We start from the raw sequence: 19,159 nt of genomic DNA, 5'->3' as shown, positions 1-19,159 counted from the left end.
TTTACCTTGACCTTGACTCAAGAACACATACTGTATATTGGCCTGTGTTGTGTCAAAGGAAAATATGCTCATAGCTGGTACAATTTTTATGTCTCCCAGGATCTTCTAAAGATTTCCAAGAAGGCTGGTGCAGACACAGCAGAGCTGGAGGTATGATGAGTTGCTCTGGAAATAAAGCCTTGTCTTGTAAAATGATTCATGGTAGTCAATAAGTGGTTAATAATTGGCTGTGGATCCGACAAGAAATGGGTGGTGTTTTAATGAGTCTGACGACAAATTATTCTTTAATCATCTAAACCACTCAGTTGTTCTACTTTAATGAAGCTCCTGTCTAAAATGTCTTGTTGTTGTTTCCCTGTGCTGCTGTAGAAAGCAGTAGAGGTCATGTGTGTGGTTCCCAAGCGCTGCAACGACATGATGAACGTTGGACGTCTCCAAGGCTTCGAAGTAAGACAACGGTTCTTAGTTTGGAAAGTTTTGAAGTGTGTGTGTGTGTGTGTGTGTGTGTGTGTGTGTGTGTGTGTGTGTGTGTGTGTGTGTGTGTGTGTGTGTGTGTGTGTGTGTGTGTGTGTGTGTGTGTGTGTGTGTGTGTGTGTGTGTGTGTGTGTGTGTGTGTGTGTGTGTGTGTGTGTGTGTGTGTGTGTGTGTGTGTGTGTGTGTGTGTGTGTGTGTGTGTGTGTGTGTGTGTGTTCACAAGCCAAACATTGGCTTGTGATTTGCCCCATAGCGATGATTTGATTGGCTGAGCAAAGTACATATTGAAGATAAAAGTGAGGGCAGAAAAGTGACGATGCCAAAAGTGATTGGCCGGAATGACATTTGTGATGATTTGATTGGTTGAGCACGGAATGTGATGTATGAGAATTTGATGCACTTCATACGAGTGTGATTTCATTATTTTACAATCTACTGTGTTCCACTCTATGACAGTATTGTATGCTTGACTCTGCTGCACTAAGTATTCTCCCGCCACTCACCGTGTCCTCTCTTGTGCACGTTCTCCTCTCAAGGGTAAAATTGTGGCCCAGGGCAGATTGCTCCTTCAGGACACCTTCATGGTTTCAGATCAGGACGGGGGCCTTCTGTCCAGGATGAAGGAAAGGAGAGTCTTCCTCTTTGAGCAGATAGTTATCTTCAGCGAGCCCCTTGACAAAAAGAAGGGCTACAGCAGTCCTGGCTACCTCTTCAAGAACAGCATCAAGGTAAGGGATGTATGGGCTGTCAACGCCAGAAAGTATTTTTTTTGCCACTCAGTAGGCATTCCCGCATAACTTCCGGGTATGATGATGATGGACAGGTCTATAACTAAAGAGTGTACAAATGAAATCAATGAAACCAGCTCCATTTGTACACTCTCTTGAAATTAAAAAGTTTGAGAACCCCTGGCTTAGGCTGTGAATTTTTCACATTGAGACACTCTTTCTTCTCTTGCCCTCAGGTGAGCTGGCTGGGACTGGAGGAGAACCCAGAAGACGCCTGTAAATTCACGCTAACCTCCAGGTCCTCTAGTGGCAGCCAGGAGAACTACACTCTGCACTCCACCAGCCCCGGGGTCAGTCAGGTCTGGATCCACCAGGTCAGCCAGATACTGGAGAACCAGCGCAACTTCCTCAATGGTGAGAGCCTGTTGTACACTGTGATGTGTAGCACATACAGACGCAGCCATTGTAAAGGTGTGCCGTGAACTGTGGTGTAATGAAAGTCATCTTGCACTCATGGTACTGCCGTATGGCTGCTGCTATAGGCATGATAAGATCACCACAGGCAATTCAATTTGTTGAATTTGCAGTTCAACAAATTTGCTTTGGTCTGCAGTTGATGGTTTTGTCTTTAATGAGTATTTCCTTGTAGATGCCTAGGAGCACGATACACTGTACATGTGTGTATTTATTTCCTACAATATTATATAGCCTCATCAGACCTCTTCAGTAAAACCTCCTTCATAGATTAAAGATATCCATCCTAAATGTAGGAGTACGGAATGTGATGTATGATGATTAGAGCGCCCCCACTTCATACGAGTGTCGAGTGTGATTGTTTTGTAATGTGTGACTTTTCTTCAGCACTGAAAATAATTTGCTTCGCTGCTGCTCTCTTGTCAACCCCCCCTCCCAGCTCTGACCTCTCCCATAGAGTACCAGAGGAATCACGTTGGGGGCGGGGGATCAGGTGGGCCGAGCGGCAGCAGTAGTGGAGGTCTGCCAGGGGGAAGCGGATGCAACAGCACCTCTAACATAGGAGGAGGAGGAGGAGGAGGAGGAGGAGGAGGCGGTTCCGGGGGATCCGGAGGCAACTCCTCCCTCTGCGGCCCGCGATCCCGGCCCTCCCGCATCCCCCAGCCTTCCTCACGCCTCCCCCAGCCCGTCCACCACCACCACCCCCCGGGCCCCGAGGGGCCCGATAGATCAGCAGGTACGTGGTCACCTTGCCACTCCCAGACCCCACCGTCCCTCCCCCCTAACCCTTATCCAGATGCCGCTGCTGCGGACGAGGAGGCGCTAGCCTCCGAGGTCCCTAAGATGAGGGTGCTGGACGGCCCTCGCGGCAGTAACAGTAATAACAGCAATAAGCCACCGGGAAGCTCGGAGGGCAGCCCCAGGCAGGGCCTGCGAGGCGGCGAGGATCCCCAGAGACAGGAGCCATTGGCTGTGGCTCCTCTGACTCTGTCTCTGAAAAACCCACGAGTCGGGACGGTTTCTCCCCTGACTTCACCTCAGTCCCCTGGAGGAGGAAGTCTGGGGAAGGATACCTTCGTTCCCGCCAGCCCAGCTCACAAAGGCAGCACTTTCTGGGCTACGGTCCCGAGCATTCCTGCCTCCCCTGCCAGCCGGCCTGGTTCTTTCTCCTACCCCAGTGAAGGTGGTGGTGGCGGCGGGGACTCTGTAGGCAGAGGAAGCCATGGTACACCCTCTCATCACCGCCACTCCACCCACAGTAAGGACGTAGACCGCATGAGCACTTGCTCTTCCACCAGCGAGCAGTCCATACAGTCCACCCAGAGCAACGGGGTAAGATCAAGGCCCAGGCTTCAACTCTAGTCACTAACCCCGACACTGGCTTGACTGGTTGGCCAGTCATCCTGCCACTGGCTCTGAGAATGGCTTCTTCATGCAACATCTACTACTATCACTAGTACTGCTGTGGCGCTGGAAATAATCTCTTATCTAAGCTCACTAACCTGCCACTACAACGTGTGTGTGTGTCTGTCTGTGTGTGTGTGTGTGTGTGTGTGTTTGTGTGTGTGTGTGTGTGTGCGTGCGTGTGGGTGGGTGTGTGTGTGTGACTTTTCTGGATTGTACTAACAGTGTGGAGCTGGCTGAGAGAGCAGTTGTTTACTATCTGTTCTCTCCGTTTAGATTACCATAATAAGACATTGTTAAGCAATCCTCAGTATCTTTATGTGCTTCGCAGCTGCAACCAATAGACACCGATGTCCTCTGAATGTGTGCTAGAAATGCTTCCGATGTGATCGAGGATTACGTTTGGAGGTGGCTTAGGCAGTTAGTGCACGGACCACATGCTCATTGAGAGTCACAAGGACCTGAGCTGGAACCTGACTGCTGTCATGTCTCGCATGTCATCCTTCTCCCTCTGACCTCCGTTTCCTCACTACTATCTAAATAAGCACAAATTGCACCCCCCACCCCCATCTGAAAAGGAAACAAATATATATATTTTTACGACCTTGGCTTCTTTCCCCTTTTCTTGTTAACCTTATTTTCAGCAATCTCCACTTTGCACTGAATTTACTCCAGTGTGCACAGCCACAGTCATTGCCCAGGCCCTCTGCATTTCCGGAACTCCTGTTATACTTCCGTTCTATCTTTGGCAAACAGAGATCATTAACAACACACCGCTTGCATTATATTTTATACCCAGTATTATATCTTGTTGTTTTGCAATATATTGTGAGCACAGTCTGTGTAGCAGCATGTCACACCAACATTCGGCTGCTTGTATTGTGAGTGAGTGAGTGACAAATAAATCCCTTGAATCTTGAAATGATCTGTCTCTGTATAAACTGTTGACTTTCACAACTTTAGCTCTAACCATACCTCTGCAGAATAACAAAGCACTGACTAATATTTGCTTCATGGCATGTGGTCAGGCAGACATGTTAGCGAGCGCCTTGTTTGGTTTTACTTTCAATCAAATGAAGCATTTGATTGGTACCGAGCTTTTTAAGTGATTCAAAGCTTTCCCCCACACACATTTCTCCCTCTTCAACATCAAATTAAGTTTGTATGAATGTGTGTGGGTGAGTGTGGTTGTGCTGTAGGTGTGTGTGTGTGTGTGTGTGTGTGTGTGTGTGTGTGTGTGTGTGTGTGTGTGTGTGTGTGTGTGTGTGTGTGTGTGTGTGTGTGTGTGTGTGTGTGTGTGTGTGTGTGTGTGTGTGTGTGTGTGTGTGTGTGTGTGTGTGTGTGTGTGTGTGTGTGTGTGCGCGCGCGTGCGCGTGTGTGTGAATTTGGTCCATCCGTTATTTCTGATGGTTTGTCTTAGCCTTAGTCCTTAGTAGTACTAGTAATAGTTAATTATAAATGCTTGTGTGTGCGCGTGGACACACTTTAATACATAATCTATGCATTCATTCTTTGCTTGCATGCTAGGCATGATGTTTAATGGTGTCCACCCCTCTCCCCCTGCAGAGTGAAAGCAGCAGTAGCAGCAGTGTGTCCACCATGCTGGTGACCCAGGACTATGTGGCTGTGAAGGAAGATGAGATTTGTGTGGCACAAGGCGAAGTGGTCCAAATGTTAGCCAGCAACCAGCAAAACATGTTTCTGGTGTACAGAGCGGCCACCGAGCACTGCCCCGCAGCTGAGGGCTGGATCCCTGGCTACGTACTGGGACACACCTCAGCTTCCATCACCCCCGACCTCCCCGAAGGAACCATCAAGTGAGAACACGCAGGCAGTCCGTGGCAGATATCAGTACAAATATGGGAAGGATTAATGCCATGCACGCTAAATGTTCCTGTTAATATGTAAATACTAAGCAAACTGACTCTTCTTCCTTTAGAAAGTCATTATCATGGCACACAGCACTCAGAATTCGCCGTAAGTCAGAGAAGAGAGACAAGGAAAACCGGAAGGAGGGCAAGATGGAGAACGGCTACCGCAAGTCTCAGGACGGCCTGGCAAACAAAGTTTCTGTCAAGGTAGAGTGAATTGCCAGCTTCAGTGTCTGTCAGATTGTGTTTTCTCATTTCAAGGAAGGCATTGAAAAGATCTAGTTATATGTCATAGTGTATAGTCTTACATTCAGTCCCAAGGCCTTAAAAAATGTCTGTTATCTACTTTGAAATCCACCAGGTCACAGAGACTAACCACTTAGGCCCAAACCACACCAGCTGCAACTCCTTGCAACTACTCGCAACTCTTTTGGGAATTGGGAATAATTGGGAATAATGGTTGCAAGTAGTTGCATGGCGACCCTCTGGTATGGTTAGGGCTTTACAATAAAATTGTGATGTTTTACAGAATGCGATTTGAACTGACTACTGAAAAAAGTTTATTTGCATAATGTATGAGAAAGAAATGTATTTTTGTTCTCAATATCTTTCAGCTTCTGAACCCCAACTACATCTATGATGGTATGTACACATTTATTCACTTATTTCACCAGTGGCTACATAGACATATAAAACATGCATTGCACTTTAGTGGCGATTAACAGTTTGAAAATAAATTCCGAAACCTAAAATCTATACATTGTATTTCTCTTTTAAGGACGGCTTTCACAACCAAACCAAACATACCAATATATCTATAGATAATTATTTCTTCATAACAATCAATAGAGCCCTCTTTTATTTCCTTCCTTCCTGACTTGCATCTCCGTTTTAAAAACAAGCCTGTAGATATTTTTTACGCCAATGTGTAAGACCTCTCATTCCGTCCCTCTCCAGCTCCTCCAGAGTTCCTCGTCCCCGTCAGTGACGTGGTGTGTGAGAGTGACGACAGCGTTACTCTGAGGTGTAAGGTGTGCGGTCGGCCCCGGGCCACCGTCACCTGGAGGGGGCCTGACAACAGCACTCTGAGCAACAATGGTCACTACAGCATCACGTACAGGTGAGAGGAGGAGGCTGCTCTGATTTCAGCGGAAGCACTCTGTCTTGGTGGTGAAGTTAGCATGGTGTCTGATAGTGTGCGTTTCACCCTGCCTCTTTGTAGTGAGACAGGAGAGGCAGCGCTGCGTATCCTCAGTGTGTCCGTGGAGGACAGCGGAGTGTACACCTGTGTTGCCACTAATGTAGCAGGTTCTGTGACCTCCTGTGCAAGCCTCAGAGTCTCAGGTGAGAGTCCAGTTATTTTAGTTTGGGCAAAATCATGATATTTTCGATATTCTTACAATAATATTTTATTGTGGTAATAACATCTTTTCCCAAGATATATAATAATTTCCCAAATAGCAAAAAGAGACAAGCTCACAATGTGTCACCATGCGACCCATTGTGATTCTCTTGCTACCAGTGATTGTACTGTACTTGAATGGGCCTGATTTCAATATGAACTGTGTTTACAGAAACACCGGATGATGGCAGTGAACTCCTCTGGAAGAGCAGCTATGAGTCCTACTACACAGAGATCACTGAACTAGGAAGGTAATGTTTATATTTCAAACACTATACGTACAGTAATGATGAGTTGGTACCGCGGCAGAAGCCTTTATTCAGTTGAGTGAGTGAGTTTCACTCACAAACTACACTGTGTATCTTTTCTTGAGAAAAAAAAAAGCTCAGATGATTTAGGTCAGTTAAATACATTTTGTGTGATCGTGGGGACGGAGAGATTCATGCGTCCCGTGTGTAAAGCTAAACCAGAAGCAGGTCAGTCATTGCATCAGCACGGATGTAGCCTCAGAAACCCAGACGTTTTATTTCCAGCACGGAGGTGGGGGGGAAATAGTTTGGGGATAAAGTTTGCACGCTTCTATCTGTTACTTCTCTGACACAGTGCAGTTCAACTGCAGTCAATAGTGGGACACCGCTGAGAGCCGTACACAGCTGCAGTTAGGTTCTTAATAAGGGCGCGTTCTGAATGCAATGCAAACTAATAGGCGAGTGCGCTTCAGTGCGGTATGCAAAGGGAAAGAATGACTTCTGTCCGTGACAATAATCAATCCTACAGTTTGAATTCTGTACACATGCAAGAGCAAAAAATATATGGGGAAGTTTTTATTTATTTTTTACTTTCGACTTCTCCTAATTTGAATTGACTTGTGTTAATGAAATCGATGCATCGTTTTTTTAATGAAGGCCCTAGCGAGCCGGGTAAATGAAAGTGAAATGACTGAATATGACCAATTCTGCCTGGCGCAGCTAACTACCCTCTATGGCCACATGGTGGCAGTTTACTTGTTAATAGAGTGCTAGAGGGATGACTTTTTGTAGGCCAGCCCAGAAGTTCCTCTGACATGGGTTCCCATTGTGCCTGGCAACCCAGCCTCTGCCCATTGTGTAATAATGGTGAGACAAAAACCGCACCAGTAGTTGCAGGTTGCGTTTTTACTTATAGTGACCGCAGAGGAACAAAAATAACAAACCCAAATGCCAACACAGCTCTAAACTAAGAACTGGCTTCAGTGGCTTCTGAGAAACAAAGAGGCAAAAACAACAAACATATACTGTAGATTAAGGAGAAAAAATCACACCTGTGTGAAGTGAGGGGCGCTCTTATCATCTTACAACATCGAGGAAGGAATTCGGTATAGCCCCTCAAAACTACACATACTCAAACAGCTGACTAATGTGACTATACAGCAATGATAGACAGTAGGGTGTGCTAATAATGCTTGGTTCAAAACAGCATCTGGAAAGACAGAAAACGGCATGTTAAATAAGCAGCAAAAAATGCTTCTCTTGGTGGAATAGGCGCAGATCTTATTTTCTACACAAATTTCACGTTTTCACATTGAAAATCATGGCAAGGGGCCTGAGCCGTGCCTCAGCTGTCCACTCACCCTGGCTGGTAATCCAGTCTGGCAGTGTGTAGCGGGTTTGACTCCCGATTCCGACGGCCTTTACTCCCTGTCTATCCCTCCATAAATAAATATAAAATAAAGGCGAAAGCGAAAAGCGAAAGCCAATCCTGGCAAGGGAAACAATGAATTGTAAACTCACTTCCAGGTTGTAGGACTACAAACTGCAGCACTCTATTGGTTTTACACTCAAAATGCATCTTTCTCTTTTGCTCCCAGAGGCCGCTTCTCTGTGACCAAGCGGTGTGACCAGAGAGGGAGTAAGAGTGCGGTAGCAGCCAAGCATGTCAACAAGAGGCTGCTGCGTCGAGAGCAGGTTCTGGAGGAGATCAGGATCATACAGACCCTGGACCATCCTAACCTGGTCAGACTGCTGGACACTTACGAGACATCCACCAGCTATGTGATTGTGCTTGAGATGTAAGTATGGGGTATTGCAGGTGCATTAACATACTGCCCAAAAAAAGTGATTCTTCTTATTTTGTATGTATGCCTCATGTTAAGTTATGTGTGTAAGATTTGGAAGCTAACTGATATTGACCTCACTCACTGAGGATGAGCAGTGCACGGTAGGTAATAATAGAACAGGGAATGATATACCGCGAGAGCAATGTCTGTGTGTTGGCAAGTGTTGTGAATTAAAAACAATGAAATTGAATGGGGATCATTTTTTAATTGAGAATCCATTTTGAATTGACCTCAAGAATTGGAATTGAATGGTGGGATCCCAAACGATTCACATCCCTATTATAAAAACGTCTGGGTTTCCGAGGCTACATCCCTATTAACTCCAGTTAATAGGAGTGTACAGTACATGCCCTAACTGGGCATGTACTGTATGTACAGTAGCACAACTGACATCAGTACTTGAACACAATGAATGAGCCAGCCGTCTCATTACAGACAGAGTCATTACAGACAGAGTCTACAACATAAACTGTCCATTGAAGTTAATCTGTCTTTCTCGAAATGCTTTCCGTTTCTGCTGCCTTGTGGTTTCCTAGTTGTCTCAGCTACACCTACGGTTTCAGAGAAAAACATCTATTTGAAAGGCCAAACCTTTCAAAACAAAAGTGATACTTCACTGGGGTTTATGTGTGTGGAATACAACGCTGCCTTTCCCCCTTCATGTGCCGCGTGTTTTGAAGCAGAACAATATGTATTGTGCACATAATAGTCTGCATGCTGAAAACAGAAGAATGACTATGTGGGTGCTAGTCTAGATATTACTGATTATATACACAGCATAGAATAATACTGTACTCATAGAACAATTTAGAGGGCGAAGGCACGGCACACAATTATTACATGCTGTGTCATGTTTAGGGCTGACCAGGGTCGTCTCCTGGACTACATTGTGAGCTGGGGCAACCTGACAGAGGAGAAGGTGGCTCTATACCTCAGAGACATTCTGGAAGCTCTCCACTACCTGCACAGCTGGAGCATAGCGCACCTCGACCTCAAGGTAAACACACATAACACAGCTGGAGCATAGCGCACCTCGACCTCAAGGTAAACACACATAACACAGCTGGAGCATAGCGCACCTCGACCTCAAGGTAAACACACATAACGTGGCTGCCGTTCTCTGTGTTTTTAGATATGCATCAAGTTCAAACCGAGTAAGAATTGGACCCCAATTCAACAGGGGTTTATTTGACTTGCCAAATCAGTTACTCTCATATTTTCATCAATATGGGGGACTTTGACAAACAAGAATAGTAGAGCGTAGGGACCGCTCTTAGATTTCCTCTAGCCAATAGATTGGCTCTATTGGCTAATAGATCTAGCCAATAGAGCCAATAGATCCAGTTGGACCACTAATGGATAGATTGCTTTCCCCCCTTCTTTCCCAGCCTGAGAACATTGTGGTGGAGCATGCCTCTTCCCAGTCAGTGATCAAGCTGACAGACTTTGGCGATGCGGTCCAGTTGAACCCATCTTCCCAGTACGTCCATCCTCTACTGGGGAGCCCTGAGTTCTCCGCCCCTGAGCTGGTCCTGGGTCAGCCTGCCTCACTGATGTCTGACCTGTGGAGTTTAGGTCTGTAACAAAATGGGGGGTGATGAGTACATAGCCTTTACTATGCATGAATATAAAATAGAATGTTTTGTAACATTTGTTTGCTATTATGAACTTTAATTTTAACAAATGTTTGTTTTAGACATGTTTTGATGAAAAAAAAAAAAAGTTAGTTCAGTATTCAAGACGGTAGAAGGTACAATTATTTAGCTGCTATGAAACCGTTGAATATTTGGTGTGATGAATTAATTGACTGAATAATTAACAGGGGTGGTGACCTATGTCGTGCTGAGCGGTGCATCTCCCTTCCTGGATGAGAGCGTAGAGGAGACCTGTCTCAACATCTGCCGCCTGGACTTCAGCTTCCCTCAGGATTACTTCCAGGGCGTGAGCCCGGCCGCCAGGGACTTTGTCTGCCTTCTGCTCCAAGGTGAGGCAGAGCGCCGGCCCTCCGCCGCCTCCTGCCTCCAGGAGCCCTGGCTCCAGCCTCGAAATGGCCTGAACGGAGAAGACCCTGGATCTACCACCTCACGTCACTCACAGCCACGACCGCCTCAGAACCACCACCACACCACCACCACCACACATCTGGACACCTCCAGACTCATCTCCTTCATAGAGCGACGGAAACACCAGAACGATATTCGGCCAGTAGCCGCCATCAAGACCTTCCTTCACAGCCGCCTGCTCAACCACATCTGACCAATGGGGAACCGGCACCAGGGAGCCACCAATTGAACACTGGACAGCCGGCCAGACAAACTGTGATCGCAGAGCTAAAATGCTGGTTTGAATGACGATGGTTCGTTCTACTCCGTTCTAGTTCTGTGGCCAAACCATGCTACAATGTCGTCGCAGCACAGACCTCCTGTAGCCACCAGTATCTGCACTTGTCCAAAAGGAATTCCTGTTTGCCCTGCACTATCCTGGATGCCCATTGGATGTATTAACCAGCTACACTCAGCTTCAGTTCGGTGTGGTTGAACAGTGTGGTTGAACACTATGGACCACCAGCACCAGAGAGTAATAATGATCTCCTTCTCCCTCATGAAGCCACAAAATGTCCTACTGCTGCTGACTGACTGCCCTCTGCTGATCGACCTTTTGACTCTGATGATCTATATTGCTTTGTTTTAATAAGAGATTTAGACACTTTGGTTTTCCTCTTTGAGACCCCATCTAACCGTCCTCCCGCCCTAGCCCCCTACCTATTTCCTGAACTCCTTGGCCCTTGGCATATTGTTATTATGCCCGCACAACAGAAGAACTGTTTGAATCTTGAGATTTCAAACCTTTACTTAGCAGGGAGAGAACCAAGCTTTCTCAAAGAGCCAGCGTGAGCAAGTCTTGTGTTTTGGACAGTGTTAAACAGAAGAAGAAAAATGAATAAAAAATAGAACAATACTGTATAATTAAAAAATAAATATATATATATATATATATTCAGGTTGTTTTCGGTTGAACAAGAAAAAATGTGTTTGTTTTTTTGTAACGAGAGATTACTTTTTGTAAAAGAAAAAATGTACAGTGAGGAAACAGAGAAGTGTCTTTATTCGTACCTTTTGGAGTACCAATGTTAGGTAGAAAGGAGAAAGTAAATAAGGCCTGTTAATGCAGAGCCCAACAATAGGGTCTGCAATGTCTAAAACAATGAAGACCAAAACCATGTGTTCCAGAAACACATTAGATTTCTGTTCAATGCAATAGTTTGCTTGTCATAGGGCCCTCTACACTTACTGTTCAATGCAATAGTTTGTTTGTCATATGGCCCTCTACACTTACTGTTCAATGCAATAGTTTGCTTGTCATAGGGCCCTCTACACTTACTGTTCAATGCAATAGTTTGCTTGTCATAGGGCCCTCTACACTTACTGTTCAATGCAATAGTTTGCTTGTCATAGGGCCCTCTACACTTACTGTTCAATGCAATAGTTTGCTTGTCATAGGGCCCTCTACACTTACTTAAGCCTGATTTATAGCTGGTTGTGCATTGCGTCGCATACCGAAAATAGCCAATCTACAAGCTCACAACGAGTCGCAGTGCAACACGTTGTGAACTTGTAGATTCACTGGTGCGCAACTTAGTATAAATCAGGTGTTGCTGTGTGCACACACAGACTAAATAGACTACAATAAAGAAATATATAATCAAAGCTATTGGAAAGGCTCCTCAGATTTCTACATGCATCCGCCTTACTTTGTAAATAAAGTGTTCCTGCCTTTTATTCTCATTTTGAAGAACATGTCTCAATCAAACCAATACTGTTTGCATTTACTAAGTATTAAACCTAATTTATGCTTCAGCTGAAAAATGTGGGCAACATGTCGCAAAACAAAAATTTAAAATGAAATTATTTTTGAAAATATTTTGTGGAGCAACATGGCATAACACTTTTCCACGAAGCACAAATTAGGATTTAAGGAGTCCAGTCAGTTGGGATGCACGGAGATGGAAAAACTCCAAAAGCCCTTTCTGTGGCTGGACTTTTTCTATGAACAAACTGCTACCACAGTAGAAATGCACTCGTATTTTGCATCAATTCCCATGTGCAATGTTGCAGCTTTAACATTTATGCAACTATTTATGAAGACTTGTGTTGTATCCGTATTCTAAAAAGGCATGTACGTACATGGTACTGCGATAGGTGTCTGTATTGTGTTAACTCTTATGTATTAAGTTCAGTATTAATATCCTGACAGCCCTTAATGAGAAATAATGTAAAAATGTGTATCTATATTCTATAGGCACTTATGCTTTTGGTTTGTCATTGTTCCGTTTTTATTTTCTGTAACTATACCAAAGTTGATCATGCTTTACCTTGTTCTTGATTGATTATGTTAAGTTATCAAAGACCACACTGAACCTAAAGGTAGAAGTGTTTACATTGGTTCATTGTGGCTCTATTTATTCTTGTTGAAATAGGAAATTGGTGGTTTACCACTGAAAAAATATGAACAATTTAAAAATCTTTTTCCCAAGCTGTGCACAAAGTAGTGATTGCTGTGTGAGTTGACTTCTGTACATAGATATTGGTATGTGTTGCTAGTATTAAAGGCTATTTATACTTAGTTGCGCGCAGGTGACGCGCACCGGTAATAGCCGATCTACAAGACCACAACACATTGCAGTGCGACGCATTCTGAGCTTGTAGATCAGCTATTTCCAAACAACCAAGTATAACGGGCCCTTTAGTCTCATGGTTTAACCTTCACTCTACTAACACTGTTGTACCGAGCAATAGAAGACGTTTTGTCATGTGAATAACTAAGATGCCGTATTGTGGCCCGTTCACTATAGACTTTAAAGGATTTGGGAATGCTCTTATACATCTGGGGAAACTAATTACAGGAACAGTAAAGCTTGTATAGTCAACAATTCAAGTGTTCAAGAAATGGTGTGTTCAAATGATTCCAATGCAGTTATTTAGTTACAAGTTCTTGTTAATTCTTTCTTTTGGTTAGACATTTCAAAAGCCAACAGACAGACTTGACCACTTTCAACCTGGTGTTCCTATTTTGGGGCATGTCTTTATAGGCAAAAAGTTTTACAAAGATAACTACAAACTTTGTAGTTATCTAAATTGTTACAATATTTTTTTAAATAGTGCGTTTGCACGACACTGTCATAGGATGAAGTATAAAATAGGCAGTTGATTTATGTATGAAACCAAAACAGAACTTAAAAATATGAAATATGGACATACAATGTGTTTCCCGGCAGTGACAGTATACCCATTGAGAAAGATTCAGCAACACGGACCTTTATCTGCCATGAAAGGTGTTCTGCTTCACTTGTTTTCATTTGACTGAGCTGATGTGTTCAAGTTACAAAGTTGTCTGAAACTGATGTCTGTTCATCTTTGTTAAAGTGCCAGTATCACAGTAAACTCCTCAGCATTCATTTAACTGAGAGTGTACAGATGTACCCAAATGGACTCTCACAAGTAAAAAAAAAAAAAAAAAAAACGGGAAAAAAAACACTGAGGATCTTACTGTGTACAGTAAGTCAATCTGGAGAGATGTGTGGGGGGAATAAAACAGCTAGTTGTTTTTATTTAATTTGAAGAGTGATTGATGAAGTTATCACCTAGCCTGTTTTAAGCATAAGAAATGCTAAAGATGTGTTGAGTCAAATGTACGTTGTCTGTACAGTCTCACATTTCATGTCCTTTTAATTTATTGGCATGAGTCAGGTGTTCCTAAAAGCATGTCCGTGTTCAGATCATTCATAATGATCATTTACTCACACGAGTGAATAAATATGCTCTGAACACTAGTATGTCATTTGGGGAAACCAGGCGCCGTTATTATTGTGTAAAACTGTACAGAGAGGGATAGGCAAGTTGCCCAGGATGTAAACCTCACGATTATGTCATAACTATTTTATACACATAGTACAAAACTGCAGCAATGTCATTTTGAATGTCCTACTATGACTTATATTTTGTTTTGCATGTATATTTCTTTGTACAGAAAGTTGTGTTTACACGTTAACTGTGTTGTAAATATTCTGTTTTGTCCTTGGTTATTTTGCCATTAAACGTACAAGGAACAGTCAACTCTGACTTTTTATACACGTTTTTCTTCTCTGCTGGTAAATGGTTAACAAAGCAATGTGTGCTTTAGCACTAGCAGTGTGGTACAGAAAAGCCGACTGCGACGGGCACGTACAGGTCTAGTCTCTTTAAATCATGTAACAAATGTTTTCTATCACTGAGGTGGAAGGCATTTATTTTCATTATAACTTAGATTTCCAGTCAGGTAAAGCAGGGAAGTATGAATGCAACAAGGTGTGCAAACCTATAGTCCTACTAGCCTGGTTAACCACTCCCTCTTGAACACATATCATTTCATTCTGATGAAAGTACTGACTGCATTATTCTGTGAAATCACCCAATTCAATATATGACACACCACTAGATGGCACCAAATACATAGTATACATAGTATTATAGGTTATTGTAAAAGGAAAAAATCACACCTGTGAAGTGGATAAGTGCTCTTACTTTGACGTACACTATGACATCATCAGACACTATGTAAAATTATCCATCCATTGTCAATGGGAATTTAATGTTTGTGTATAGTAGGGCATTAGGCAACTAGTCTAATCCACTAATCGACCTTGTTGGTACTAGTTGACTAGTTGATGAAACAAATCACAGTGGTTTGCACCACTCAAAAATATTTTTGGTTTTTGGTTTTTCTTTTCGATTTTGTAGGCCTCAAGATCAGGTAGATTATAGTTATAGTCACCAATGTACACAGTTTTTGAGTGGTGCAAACCACTCCAATAACCAGCTTTGTCTGTACCCGTGTACCCGTGTCATTCTCCACAGCAGGTAGATTTTCCTCTACCTGCTGTCCTGCTCACTGCTCAAACAGTGAGAGGTGAATATCATTATCACACCAAGCATTGAATGGTATCAGTAATGAAGTACAACTACAAACAAGGTTTATTAAGATTTATTTTTTCTTATGATAAAATATATGCAGTTATGCACCTTGCAAGTCATATTGACCTTGGAACATTTTTGCTGTTCCTGACAAAGGACCAGGGGAGACATGCATAGTGGGGCGCCAGTGGCTCAGGGGTAGAGTAGCCGGTAGAGCACCTGGCTGGATGGGAACTGAAAGGTTTCCAGTTCGATCACTGGCTCCCCCAGGTTAGTGTCGAAGTGTCCTTGAGCAAGACGCTGAACCCCTAATTGCTATATGAAAAGCACCATTTATGCTTATTTATTCTTGATTCAAATAAAAATAAAAATCATATAATAGAATAGAATAAAGAATAGAAGGATTTGCAAAAAAGCATTTTGACTACTGTGGCTTTCAACAAAATATAGTTATACAGAGGCAAAACAAAGGGTCAAGAAAGGTTAAGAAACAAAGCTGGCTTAGCTGGCTTAGGGCTCTTTAAGTTTAACCCAAAATTCCTTGACAAGGATAATAAAAAAATAAAATAAAAGTAACACTGCCTAAATTAAGTGACCGACCAGAATAAGGAAAATAATAAAGAGTAGTAAGGTACCGTGCAATTACAGTACAAAATAAAATAGGACACAGCATATGGACATATGGTAAGAAAACACTATATATACAAACAATGACAAGATTAAAAATATATAATTAATATATATATATAATAAAATTAAAAGCAAAGTTATTCAACCCAGAAATGGTTTTATATCAAATTCCTCCAGATTTTAGAACATTGGCACGTTATTGAGACGGATCCTAAACTCAAACCTGTATTCAAAGACCCCCCCAAAGTGGTATTTAGACATTCCCCTAACCTTAGAGACCAGTTGGTTCGTTCTTACACACCCCCCACCACTAATCGTACGTTTCTATCAGACATTCCTCCTGGCAACTACAAGTGTTCTAACTTGCAGCTTCACCACTAAAACCAAGTGCTTCACACATCCTCATTGGGCTAGCCTACATTGGCAAAACCAGTAGGGCCCTACGCACACGCATAAGTGAACATAGAAGTAACATTGTGCGCTCCCCTGTGGCAGTCCATTTTAACAAAATGGGACACAATATCTCTTCCCTACGTTACTTGGGTATTGAAAAAGTGTAAAACCCCCCCAGGGGTGGTGATCACAACCGCCTTCTACTCCAACGTGAAGCTTACTATATCTATAGTTTAAACACTATGGCTCCTCACGGATTAAATGAGGAATTTGATATAAAACCATTTCTGGGTTGAATAACTTTGCTTTTAATTTTATTATATATATTAATTATATATATATATATATATTATATATATATAAGTGTGTGTGTGTGTGTGTGTGTGTGTGTGTGTGTGTGTGTGTGTGTGTGTGTGTGTGTGTGTGTGTGTGTGTGTGTGTGTGACGTGTGTGTGTGTATAGCATACAGTATTGTATAGATAGTAAAAATGGCAATAAATTGGCAATAAAAATGGCAGTGAAGATATAGAAAATGCCCATTCGTCGGAGAGAAAAAAAAGGTGGAACAGGCATTGTATGACCATATCACTACAGACTACACAACTCAACCCTGTCACTTCATACAGCAGTGGACCTTTCATACACGCTAGTGGTCTGTGAATATACAGACGCTTCTCTGACTCTGTCCCCCGGGATGAGTCTCGCCATAACCTTACACAGCCTGCATGGAGCCCTGTTCATCAACCTCAGGAGGTGCTTCCTGAACTTCACTCCTACAAAAACATACAGGATGGGGTTGATACAGCTGTGAGAGTAAGCAATGGCCTCTGTGACTTGTAAAGCCAATAGGATTGCGTTGCTGCTTTCACCTCCTGTATTATAGACATGAAGTAACTCCAAAGCTTTGAAGAAAGAAGCAACGTTGTAGGGCATCCAGCAGCAGAAAAACACGGCTACAACTACAAGAACCAGGCGGATGGCATGTTTCTTGGATGATGGGGTGTGCAGGAGCCTCCAAATGATCTGGCTGTAGCAGAAACACATGATGACCATCGGAATCAGCAAGCCAAGAATGTTCATTTTGAAAAGGCTGAAGATAGTCCAGTAGTGCCTGTCCTCTGGTGTTTTGTCATCAATGTCCGGGTATGAATTACAGGTTGAAATAGTTTCATCATCACTTGACTCCTTAACCTTAAGAAAAATGATATCTGGAAATGAGGCGAGAAATCCAGCAACCCACGTAACAGCAGCTGCAATCATTCCAAAGGTGCGTGTTCGTGTTTTTAGTGGCAGCACTATAGCCAGGTACTGGTCAATGCTCATCAGGGTGATGAAAAAGACCCCGCAGTAAAAGCCAATATGGTATGCACCGAGGACCACCTTGCACATACCATCTCCAAACGGCCACTGGTCGCGGGCTTGGTGGGCTAGGAAGGGAAGGGCGCATACTAGCAGAAGGTCAGCAAAGGCCAGGTTGAGGAGGCACACATCTGTCATGCTACGGAGACGCACCCCAAAGATGATGACCCAGAGGACAAGCACATTCCCTAGAAGACCCAGGGTGAAGAGGATAGAATAGAGTGGTGGGAGAAAGTAGGACCCATGAGGTTCGTATTCATCCGGCTCGAAGCCAGTGGGGTAGACAAAGTCAGTGGGGTAGACAAAGTCAGACTCCGAGGTGTTGAACTGAGAGAGAGAGAGAGAGAGAGAGAGAGAGAGAGAGAGAGAGGGATAAGAGTAGGGATTAGGTGTGTTTTCATCATGAAATGCTTTAGTATATATTACAGTAGGTCCCTTTATACAAGTAAGTGTAAGTGTCAAGTAGAGGATACATATAGGATTGTAATTGTAAATTATAAATATATTAGTGCAAAAACAACGATCATACTGTATACTGCATACTGTCTTACCCATAAGCAAGAAGAAAAAGAAAAAATAACATTGAATGTAAAACTAATGTATCTAGGGTTTCTCGTGTACAGTACAAAAGAGTTTGAACATGCATTAATGAATACATCTAACATGCGTCTGATGTACTCGTTCCTGAACCCATTGTTACTCCCAGAGAGAACCTCAACATTTTAGTCTACCTCCAGCTCTGCTTCCTGTCTTTCCCTCAGTGCAACTGTCTCTAAACCATACAACATAGCTGGTCTCACCACTGTCTTGTACATCTTTCTTTTCATTCTGGCTGATTCCTATCACACATTCCTCTCATTCACACACACGTATTCTGTCTTGCTGCGGCTAACCTTCATTCCTCTCCTTTCCAGGGCACATCTCCACCTCTCTAGATTTTCCTCTACCTGCTGTCCTGCTCACTGCTCAAACAGTGAGAGGTGAATATCATTATCACACCAAGCATTGAATGGTATCAGTAATGAAGTACAACTACAAACAAGGTTTATTAAGATAAATTTTTTCTTATGATAAAATATATGCAGTTATGCACCTTGCAGGTCATATTGACCTTGGAAATTTTTTGCTGTTCCTGACAAAGGACCAGGGGAGACATGCATAGTGGGGCGCCAGTGGCTCAGGGGTAGTGTAGCCGGTAGAGCACCTGGCTGGATGGGAACTGAAAGGTTTCCAGTTCGATCACTGGCTCCCCCAGGTTAGTGTCGAAGTGTCCTTGAGCAAGACGCTGAACCCCTAATTGCTATATGAAAAGCGCCATTTATGCTTATTTATTCTTGATTCAAATAAAAATAAAAATCATATAATAGAATAGAATAAAG

General features: G+C 43.2%; 2 protein-coding genes across 2 annotated transcripts in view; one reads left to right on the top strand and one right to left on the bottom strand.

The window, feature by feature from the left end:
* The window catches only part of triob (trio Rho guanine nucleotide exchange factor b), a 175,144-nt gene extending 160,572 nt beyond the window's left edge, over positions 1 to 14,572 (top strand). Inside the window, exons 49-63 of the mRNA XM_079504312.1 lie at positions 100 to 150; positions 370 to 447; positions 1,011 to 1,202; positions 1,439 to 1,616; positions 2,116 to 3,008; positions 4,647 to 4,897; positions 5,020 to 5,158; positions 5,566 to 5,593; positions 5,909 to 6,071; positions 6,174 to 6,295; positions 6,526 to 6,604; positions 8,200 to 8,400; positions 9,307 to 9,445; positions 9,837 to 10,023; positions 10,271 to 14,572. Of these exons, the coding sequence (XP_079360438.1) occupies positions 100 to 150; positions 370 to 447; positions 1,011 to 1,202; positions 1,439 to 1,616; positions 2,116 to 3,008; positions 4,647 to 4,897; positions 5,020 to 5,158; positions 5,566 to 5,593; positions 5,909 to 6,071; positions 6,174 to 6,295; positions 6,526 to 6,604; positions 8,200 to 8,400; positions 9,307 to 9,445; positions 9,837 to 10,023; positions 10,271 to 10,704 (3,135 nt within the window). The 3' untranslated portion in view covers positions 10,705 to 14,572. The remainder of the gene's footprint in view (positions 1 to 99; positions 151 to 369; positions 448 to 1,010; positions 1,203 to 1,438; positions 1,617 to 2,115; positions 3,009 to 4,646; positions 4,898 to 5,019; positions 5,159 to 5,565; positions 5,594 to 5,908; positions 6,072 to 6,173; positions 6,296 to 6,525; positions 6,605 to 8,199; positions 8,401 to 9,306; positions 9,446 to 9,836; positions 10,024 to 10,270) is intronic.
* A 2,467-nt stretch (positions 14,573 to 17,039) lies between these two features.
* On the bottom strand, positions 17,040 to 17,933 carry LOC306924437 (C-C chemokine receptor type 5-like; the record flags this gene model as incomplete). The annotated part of the gene is made up of 1 exon (XM_079502940.1): positions 17,040 to 17,933. Exon 1 carries the CDS (start codon positions 17,916 to 17,918, stop codon positions 17,040 to 17,042), a length of 879 nt encoding a protein of 292 aa, XP_079359066.1. The 5' UTR covers positions 17,919 to 17,933.
* Between the last annotated feature and the right edge of the window lie 1,226 nt (positions 17,934 to 19,159).

The sequence above is a fragment of the Electrona antarctica genome (genome assembly GCF_951216825.1).
Source record: "Electrona antarctica genome assembly, chromosome: 6".
NCBI lineage: Eukaryota > Metazoa > Chordata > Actinopteri > Myctophiformes > Myctophidae > Electrona > Electrona antarctica.
This window is presented reverse-complemented; position numbering and strand designations above follow the sequence as displayed.